This window comes from Arabidopsis lyrata (genome assembly GCF_000004255.2).
Source record: "Arabidopsis lyrata subsp. lyrata unplaced genomic scaffold ARALYscaffold_8, whole genome shotgun sequence".
NCBI lineage: Eukaryota > Viridiplantae > Streptophyta > Magnoliopsida > Brassicales > Brassicaceae > Arabidopsis > Arabidopsis lyrata.
This window is the reverse complement of record NW_003302548.1, coordinates 16,704,288-16,714,167: the sequence shown is the minus strand read 5'-3', so window position 1 is coordinate 16,714,167 and position 9,880 is coordinate 16,704,288. Positions and strand designations below refer to the sequence as shown.

General features: G+C 32.6%; 1 protein-coding gene across 2 annotated transcripts; it reads right to left on the bottom strand.

Moving 5' to 3' along the window:
• Positions 1-3,236: 3,236 nt before the first annotated feature.
• Positions 3,237-8,189, bottom strand: LOC110225708 (kinesin-like protein KIN-14N). Of its 2 annotated transcripts, none has more exons than XM_021015633.1 (17): positions 7,786-8,189; positions 7,361-7,625; positions 6,674-6,818; positions 6,475-6,584; positions 6,273-6,392; positions 5,978-6,181; positions 5,711-5,887; positions 5,547-5,621; positions 5,303-5,449; positions 5,077-5,215; positions 4,882-4,991; positions 4,637-4,798; positions 4,340-4,548; positions 4,156-4,237; positions 3,977-4,081; positions 3,791-3,895; positions 3,237-3,700 (listed from the first exon to the last, which is right to left on the bottom strand). In XM_021015633.1, exons 2-17 carry the CDS (start codon positions 7,553-7,555, stop codon positions 3,521-3,523), a joined length of 2,265 nt encoding a protein of 754 aa, XP_020871292.1. In that variant the 5' UTR covers positions 7,556-7,625; positions 7,786-8,189; the 3' UTR covers positions 3,237-3,520. The 2 variants fall into 2 exon arrangements, with proteins under 2 accessions (XP_020871292.1, XP_020871293.1); XM_021015634.1 differs by having other exon boundaries at positions 7,910-8,189.
• Between the last annotated feature and the right edge of the window lie 1,691 nt (positions 8,190-9,880).

The window sequence follows — 9,880 nt, the reverse complement described above, 5'->3', positions numbered from 1 at the left end:
ACATTGTTTTTTTTTTATGTGTTACATCATCATATATATTAAATCAAATATCTGATACTTTTAAAATAAAATTAACTAAGCAGGGCATTTAATTTTTTTAACCTAGTGGATTCTAATTCGAATTTGAAAGTATGTGGTGTATGAGTTGAAAGTATGTGGTGTATAGAGAAAATTAAAATTAACATTTCATAAACCGATAAACGGTCGGGGATGTGCCTTTAGTCAAGTGGTTAAGTCCACTTGACTCCGCTTTCTTCACTGGAGTTCGACTCTACTAAATTGCGTTACCCCGGGTAGTAAGGATTGGCTATGGATCGGGTCTTGTCGATCCAAAGATGTAAAAAAAAAAAAAAAAAAAAACCAATAAACGGTCAAAATTTCAAATATTTTTTTGTTAAAGAATAATATCAGGTTTTTTATCCACTATAAAGACAAAACATATCCATTAACAATCTTTTTTTTTGTGTTTATCAAAATCGGTATAGACGTGTAGTATAGTGGCAAATATTCCTGTTTTTAACCAAATAAAATGGATTTTTTTTTGTGTATGTTTCGACTATCTTAGCAATAAGCAAAAACCTAACCACGAATCTGTACTTATCAAGAATCTGTCACCATTAATGCTGGTTTTGATTAGTTTTTTTTTTTTGTTTTAGTAATATGTGTTTTCTATTTGTTTATTCATGTATTCATGTTCGTGGATCGAACCGATAATATCTGAGAACATGGTTGGAATGGTCGTTTGGTCGTGATCTAGGAGATTATTCATTCTTCTGCTTCCTCCCGTACATACATGAAAATTCCTATAATATATTGGTATCATTTGATAAAATATATAACATAACATTAACATATTATATTAACCGAGTGTTCTTGGTCTAGTGGTTGCCACTTGTGAAAGAGTTGCCCCGTTGGTCTAGGCCAGAGATCGATTCTCCGCAAGCGCGCAATTGCTAGATCTCCACTTGGCCACATGGATATGGGTCTTTGCTTTCGGTCCATTTGCATACCCGGACAGAAAGTCTATCTGTGGGTTGCACCTCCCCCAAGGGATTAGTCTGGGCCCCTCCATAGGTCAGGATTCCCCTGAGTTATAAAAAAAAAAAAAAAAACATATTATATCATACATATAGATACGAACATTTTGTTTTTGTTTTTAAGATACACATTAATATTATTATTATTAACTTCTCAACTAGCATAATTGAGATCATATATTCGTGTCAACTTTTTAAATATATAAATATAAGATGCCCATCGACATCTCAGGTTCAAAATCCAAAATTTAACAATATATGGGTAATTTGATCGGTTGTTCTTTTTTTTTTTCCTAACTTTGGATCGATAAGGCCCGATCCATAACAAATCCCTATTACGCGGGGTAACGCGATTTAGTGAAGTCGAACTCCGGTGGAGAAGGCGGAGTCAAATGGACTTAACCATTTGATCGGTTGTTCAAACACACAGAAATAGAAGAATCTCTTATGGACAATATGTTTAATTTTTTTCTCCCAAAATTATATAATAGCACATCTTTCTCTTTTTAAACCAATACTCAAATCATATGCGTCAACTTATTTTCTTCCAAAAATATACGGAAACCCACATTGATAAATGACTTATCAACTACTGATTATGGATGAGGTATATTCTCTAGAGATATTGGACTAAAAATATTTTTTAGTAATTTTTTTGTTTATCCATGATTCTCCTCTTTTTTTTGGTTATCTTCCATATTTCTATTTTATATATGCATATATTTTAATAAGATATAAAGTAATATACTCAGAAGATTATCAATTTTTTCTATTATAGCTTTTCACTACTATTAATTGAAAATATGATCGGCTAAACCAGTTGATGTTAGTTTGATTAATGTATGCAGAAAAGTGGCATTATGTATCAACTTGACTATTTGTAATAAACTACAATATTCCGAATCAAATGTTAATAATATGAATGCTATACATAAACAAGTACTTACATAACTATTTTAAAGTTTGACTTGTTCTTTTCCCAAGTTCCGTGAAGGCATGAATTTTGCCATGACTCCAGATTTTATTTAGTTTACCTTATCTCCATATTTAGAAAAAAATTCAACAGGAGTTGACTAAATCATATAATAATGTATGCGTTTTCTAGGTTATATTCGTTCGATGTTCAAGAAAATTAATCGATTACGTGTTATAAGTTATAACTGGTAAGAACAATATTTATCTCTGGTTTAGTGAATTATCAAATGACCAATAGACCATTATAATAGTAAGATGGTGGAAAATAAGAAATACCAGAATTTAACTAACGTTTTGATGTAATGATAATGAACAATGTAAAGTTAATTTTCTACGTGATAAAAGGTTAATTTTATGTAACGAACCAGATTTCTACACATATGAGCGTTATGCATTATGCATTATGCATTATGCGTGTATGTTAGTCATATGGCAAAATCATTTTGGAAAATATGGCATGTATTATCCACGATTTTATAATATTTTTGGTAAGTTACGTTGTTTTCAGTAGTATGTATATAAAAATTATAGTTATATCCAACAACAAATTATTGCTTAAGAGAATGTAGGTTTTGACCCTACCGCAATCAATTTTGTTTTTACAACTGACACAAATACATTCAAGTCAAATTGAATCTAATAATTCTTATACCAACATCTTGATTTTATCTGGTGTCATTTAACTATATAAAATCTAGAACAACCTAAATAGAAAACAAACATTTACCTTGAATCAGCTAATCAAGTGGGGTTTCAAGTTGATCAATGGAATACATGCATTGTTCCAAAGGGTGGGCAAAAGATGCCGTCATGTCCCATTCTGTTACGTGTTATTTCCATTTCCGAATTCGGGTCCTATACATGATTACACCTTGATTTGAAAAAAAAAAAGAAAAAAAAGATAAATGGTATACCACTTTTTCATGTTTTGAAAAAAAAATGAATTCTTACTATTATCAATTTACACGTATTTATGTTTTTGAAAATTAATTTCACTTACAAGAATATTAAAATATAAGTAAAAATAACAAAATATTACTCATCTTTAAACATTGAGTAGTTTTAGTGTTTTATGATTATTTTGCCAAAGTTTTTCAAGTTCAGTTATTTCAGTTATACGATATTGAATTTGATCAAACATAAACAATCGTTCATATCAAATTTTTTTTTATCAAAAACACTACTACCATTAGACTTCTAAGCCTGGTAATTGGTCACAGCAAAGAGAAATAAATATTTTGAATCCCAGAAGATGAATATGAATCCGAAAATAAACAAGCAAAAACCTACTTATTATCCAAAAGAAAAAGAATTACATAAACAACAGATATTAAAATGCTAAACCAAACTATACAAATTACAACAAAGTCTTCATGTTTTCTTGTTAGAATCATCCCATCCTTCATCAAGTGGTGACCATATTTTGAGTACAAACATTCATATAATTAAATTAACGTTGAAATGAAGCTTTTAGCTTCAAACTTCAAATCCATCTCTCTTTCTTTCTCTCATCCAAGGCTCAAACGATTTTCCAACGGTTTGATGTTAGTCTGCCTACGTGGTGTTCCAATCTCGCAAGCATTCACTCTCGCTGCGAATCTAAGAGAGCAGAGAGACTCACCGGTTGAAGAAGATTCCGGTGCAATGTTCACAAACATTAGCGTCTTTGCGTCACCGCCTAAGCAAGGCTGAATTACAAATCAAACACAATTTTTATTATGAGGCACAAATCAAGAAACCAAAATTTTTGAAAGATCTTTTGGTGTTTTGGTTAGTACCTGGAGAAGATATGTGAGCTTTGAGTTTCGGAATGGTACGTGATCTTCTTTCTTTGCCAAGGCGAATATGACATCGCCTAGAGACGACAAACTTTTGTTGATTGCCTGAAGAAATAAACAAAGTTTAAGAGGCTAAAATTGCAAGAAATTAACCATAATCTTGTTTTATGTTTCCAACAAACGTACTTGAGTTTCTTTAAGCCTATCTCCAGTTGATCCACTCTTCGATAACCGCTCACTACCCGCAAGATCAATCAGGTTCAATACACCTTGTACTTGTTGCTCGGTGCTCTGTAAGAAAAAGCCGGTTTGGTTTATCACACAAAACAAACATTCTGTAAGAAGAAAGACGGTTTGGTTTGTACCTCGTTAACACCAGAGATTCTTAGTGTGAAAACAAAATGGCTTCTTGAAGATTGCTCGTTCATCTGAGTCTTCCCTACCGACCTGAAGAAAAAAGAAAACAACTTTAAACTGTTAGAAAAATTCATCGAAAATCTTGATGGCCATTTAGTTCAGTCAAATTGAAACGGGTTTCAGCTATTTTGCCTGTTACGAGCAGCATGATCTAAGAGGAATGAAACCTCTCGAGAGCTTTTCACATCCAAAATAGTAAGCTCAGCGACATGCGTGTTTCCACTAGCATCATGTTTAATAGCATGTTTCTGTGGAGAAACACCATTGTCCGTTCTTACAGCTTCTTTGTTTGTTGACAAGAGATCTCGGATCGTTTCATTGTATATTTCCAACATAGATACCTATAGATATGATACAAGACTAGGGAAATTATATATCTACAAGGATTTATCTTACTTAGTGGTACTTAAAAGACAAGATTACAAATACCTGCAATTCGTATTTCCAACCCTGAGATCGAAGAGACTGCCTCGTTTCAAATATTTGCTCCAAACATCGCGGGATCAGCCCTTTTTCCTCGGGGTTTCCTGGTCTACCCATCATTGTATAAGTTTTTCCCGATCCGGTTTGTCCATATGCAAAAATGCACACCTAAAAAATGAATTATATCAGCTTTAATTAGTCCACCAAACAGTGAGGCACAGTATTGTTTGCCAATTCCAGATTTTACTTACCTTGTAACCATCGAGAGCACTTTGAACAAGTTGAGAAATCTCAGTGAAGACATCTTCTTGTGATGCAGTCGGCGCAAAAACCTTATCAAATGTGAAAGCATGCTTTTGCGCTGTCCATAGCAAAAATACATCAACTGTTAATAAATGTGTTATTTCCGCAAGAACCACATTATCACAGAAGTTTTCGTTTCATACCATTTTGCATCAAGTCAATACCGCGACCAAGTGCTTCTAGAGATGTCGGGTAGGAAATAGTTTTTCCCTCATCACCATTATTCTCACCCGGCAATAGAGGTCTAACTCTACAGAACACACGTATGTTTCCTTTCAGTTCCTGCAACATGAGAATAAATCAGGATAAGTCAACCTTACACAAAGGGGAAGAAACAAATGTGGCAGAGGTGAGTTAAGCAGATTATACAAGAATAGTATTGTGCAACTTCTTCCGTAGTTTTTCTCCTTCAACGAGTTTAAGCTCTGCTTCTTCTACTCGACTTTTCAAATCGATAATGCTTTGCTTCTGGTCTTCATACTCATTCATTTTCTCAAAGGTAGATAGATCAGACACCTAGACCATAAACAATCAAGAATTGTATCAAAAACTTAAGAACTTGTGAAATCTAATAAAGTCATTTGTTATATGTGATTCGAGAATGTGATGAAACCTGCAGTCTCCTCTCAGAGGATACTAGTCGATCCTGCAACTGTCGTATCTGGGTACTCTGGGACGAGCATGTAGTCTGGGACAAAAAAAATTTACATCATATATGTTAAGAAAAATTAACTTGACAGAGATTTCCTTGCAAGAAATTATACAAAGATAGGAAACCTCAAGCTCGGTTATGGCGTCTTTGAAGTCGTTGTACTTGGTTGCCTCGGTTTGTAAGGTTTTTACTTCCACTAAATGGCGATCACGGTCATCTTTGACTTGCTGAAGCTCGACCTTGAGACTCGAAATTTCGTTTACCAATTCACCTTTCTGCTTCATGATATCTTCTTGTGAAGCCTAGCAAAAAAAAAGAGACACCCAATCACATTCTGACCAAAACTATAAACATTTACTACTATTAATCGGATTAAACAGAGCATTAATCACCTTAGAAGCAGCAAGCTGATCCTGTAATGCTGAAAATTGACCCTTCAAGTTACCAATATTTTCAATAATGGCAGTCCGTTCTTTCTCACCGCGTTTTATAGTTTCGTGAGCTTCATCAAGATCACCTTGTAGCTTGCTGTTATACAGCTGCAAGCTTGAGTTATACTCTTGCAACAGTTTGTACATGTCATTTACCGATTGTATCTGAACAAAACACATAAAAAACGGTCAACTTTGATTAGTTAAAGCTAAGTAATAGGAATTTCCCATTTCAGATCCTTTTAAGTTTTCTTACCCTCTGGTTAGCCGTTTGAAGATCTCCTTGTGCTTTTCCTAGCTCTTCTGTGAGACCAGCTTGTGCCTTTTCAACAGAAATTCTTGCTTCTTTCTCTTTTCCAAGAGAATCATTCGCCGCCTAAAGCAAAAAAAATCGAATTAAAACCCGCAAATATGAAATATACACAAGTAATCAAACGAGAATTAACTGCGCTACTTACCAACTTCTCCGTTTGTTCCCTAGCAAGTTGCACTTGAACAGATTCGAAGTTTTTCCTCAGCTCCTCAATAATCATATTCAGCTCCTCTTCTTTGTTTTTCAAACTAACCTCTGTCATCAAATTGCACAAATTATAAAGTTCAAATCCCAAAAGTTCTACCAAAAAATTTCAACAACTAAACTTTCATTTGGAAACGCACCCATGTCAGTACAATGCTTCTCATTCAATTCCAACGCGTTCTTCAACTTCTCTTGCTCAAAAGCATAATCCAACTCAAGTTCTTGAAACCATCTAATGCAAAGTCTAAGTCTTTTTATATAATCCATCATATTCTCACATCTCTCCTGCAAAATCAACCACAAAGAAGAACATTTCAAATTCAAACCAAAAGAGATTCTACCAAAAACACATAAACAAACTCCTTTAATGCTTATCAAACAGACAAAACTATTTTGGTCCCACAAATTGTCTTATAACAATCAAATCTTCTTCTTCTTCAAAAAAAAAAAAAAAAACACAACAGATCCAACGATAAAAGCCAGTAAAGCTAACTGAAATTAAAAGCTCCAGATTCTACCACAGAGATCAATCAAACACATAAACAATGTCTTCAATGCTATTGCCTAAATATAAAAGGTCCCACAAATTGTCTTATAACAACAACAATCAAATCTTCTTCAAAAACAAACAACGGATCCAACGAGAAAAGCCAGTAAAAAGCTACTTCAAAATTCAAAACTTCACCAACTAAAACTCTCTGCTAATTGAAACCCTAATTGATAAAGTTACTCAACAATTAAAACTTACATTACACAAGAAGAATTTTAGATTCAGGTAAAAAAGAAAAAGTTGATATATTTAATGAGGTGGGGAAAAAAGTAGAAACCTTGTAGTTGAATTTGCTCTTGTACTTGATTCGTTCATTAAGAAGAGTTTCAACGTCTTCTCTTGTAAACTCAACAGGACCATATTCAGATCCGGTTGTACTCGCCGGAGCACTGTTCGGCGTCAGATCTTTTGACCCATTTGTCACCGGAGAAGCTGACCGGATTCTTCCATTGTTTGCCATCGCCCCCACCATAACAGAAAAAAATGTGAACTTTAATTTGTTCTCTTCTTGTTACCTAATTACTTCAAATTTCTCTCTCAATCTGCAAAAAAGGTTTGTTTTTTTCTCTCTTAGAGATCTTCAGGAAAAAGATAAAATTGAGTAATAAGATTAAATGAGGGAAAAAGGAAGGAAACCCGTGAAAGATGAGATTTTTAAATTAGCAACAAAAACAGAGCATTTTCAAGAAGAGAGAAATAAACCTAAAGATTGAAACTTTAAGAGGTAAAGAAACTCAGTGAATGAAGAATGTGGATTTCAAAACATGCCCAGATTTGTGAGGAGTGTTGAGAGAGTGGAAGAAGACGAAAAGATTAAAAAGAAGACCTTTGGCATTTAAGAGAGATTGTGTCCTTTGTACTAAAGAAAGAGGATTTGGGTTTTAGAAATGGAGGCACGTTTCAGTTTTGTTGCTCTCTCGTCTCTTCTCTTGGTGTTGCTTGGGCTACTTATTTTCTATATTTGTTGTTTGAATGTTCAGAGAGAGAGAGAGAGATGAACGTGGGGCCGTTGATTGGATCTGAAGTCACCGAGGTAATGAAATCACAGCCGTTGCTTTACTAAGCAGCAAAGGAAATTAAAAGAAAGGTTTAATGTTAGGACGACTAGGGGCAGTGGGGGTAATGTCAGTGGACTTATTATGACTTTATTAATCCATACACCAAAACAAATTTGTTAAATGTGAACTAAAAATAACATGAATAAATTTTCTGTCATAAAAAATGTATTAAGAAAATGCTAGTAAAAAATCATATTCATGAAATGGCCAAAAACTTTATATTAATGAAAATATTTATTTGTGTTCTCGAAAAGAAAATTTTACCATTTTTTATGTTTTATTATAATTCTAAAATATGGAAGTTATAAACATTGTTAAAATGGTTTGTAATATTTTTGAATATAAATAATTTTGTTTTAACATAGAAATTTTTTTTTAATGAAAATTTGATAATGACCCTTATTTTAAGATGGAATCTTCTTGTTTGGTTTCAACAAAGATGTATAAAATATCTAACCATAGGATGTATCGGTAATCTCACAGATTAATAAAATAATTAGGAAAAGCTAACTATAACGTGTCGGTAAAATGAGATACGTCAGCAATTTTTTAGACGAGAGATTCTTTTCAGAAAAAGTGGATATTTTAACTTTCCGAAATTACCCTTAGCATTAATCCAAAGATTGTTATATGCAGTCACGTTAACTTTCTGGTTTCAAAAGGTATGGGCTAAAATTGTCCGAATGAAAAATTGTCTTTTGTCGTGTAATTCTTAGATTCTGTCTCTACCCCTGACGAGTTGTCAAATTTCATGTGAAAAGAAACAATGTTAAATCTAATGGTCCGAGCTGAATTAGCCGTTGAAATATCGTCGTTGATGTGGTTAAGCAAAATTGATGATTAAATTCACATTGTTGAAACATTATGTAGTTTAACAAATCTTTTATTAAAAAAAAAAACATTAAGAAGTGAATTTATATTGCAAAATTTATTATTATCTTTGCTATTTATACCAGTGAATACGATTTAGTTACATATTTGGGGATAAAGCTTATTTATTTATTATTTTGCCAGAAAAAATATACAATGTACATGCAGTTATCTTTATATAGGACCCCGAAAAAAATAGTGATTGACGACATAGAAACATTTAAGTGCACATTCTACTATTCTAGACGCATTAAACATCTTTTAGCTTTATACGTACTCTAAATATATTTCTAAATTGGATCATGCAACAAACAAAAATAAATAACATTTTCTTATATTTTCATGATTGGAAACTTTATGATTCACCTTGTAACCGTTTTGTAAATGAATTTGTGATTATTGAGATGGTTTTGGAACTTTAAGAATATATTCAAATATATTATTACATATTATGTCTGGATAAAGCAAATACCACTTTATGCAAAGGGTGATTAATTAGGCGATGCAAGGATCATGCCAAATTTGATTTAGTCAAATTAAAGTATATAATTAGAATTAAGTATTACTAAAAATTGTATTAGACTATGTGTTTTTCTAAAAATCGTGGCGTCGAATATCAAGTTGAACAAGTCTGAAATTCCGAGTTAACAAAATGGTATAATATATAAATACAAAACGCGCATTTCATAGTTTATTGTTATAATTTTTATGATTTGTGGTCTGCATGTAGCTTATATCTGAACTTTATTGTTAGACGAAGTGGTCTCTATTGGAAATTTAAATTGATTAATTAAAAGGACAAGTTAATTAAATTCCGAAACCTATTTTTGAGAACTATCTTAAAATATTTAAAATATTCTTTTAAAATG

Excerpts from the sequence above, each read along its gene's own strand:
- LOC110225708 (XM_021015633.1), bottom strand. The coding sequence starts at position 7,555 with ATGGTGGGGGCGATGGCAAACAATGGAAGAATCCGGTCAGCTTCTCCG. Across the intron at positions 5,622-5,710 it reads ACGCCATAACCGAGCTTGAG|ACTACATGCTCGTCCCAGAG; the intron begins GTTTCCTATCTT and ends TTTTTGTCCCAG. Across the intron at positions 4,992-5,076 it reads TATTGACTTGATGCAAAATG|CGCAAAAGCATGCTTTCACA; the intron begins GTATGAAACGAA and ends TGCTATGGACAG.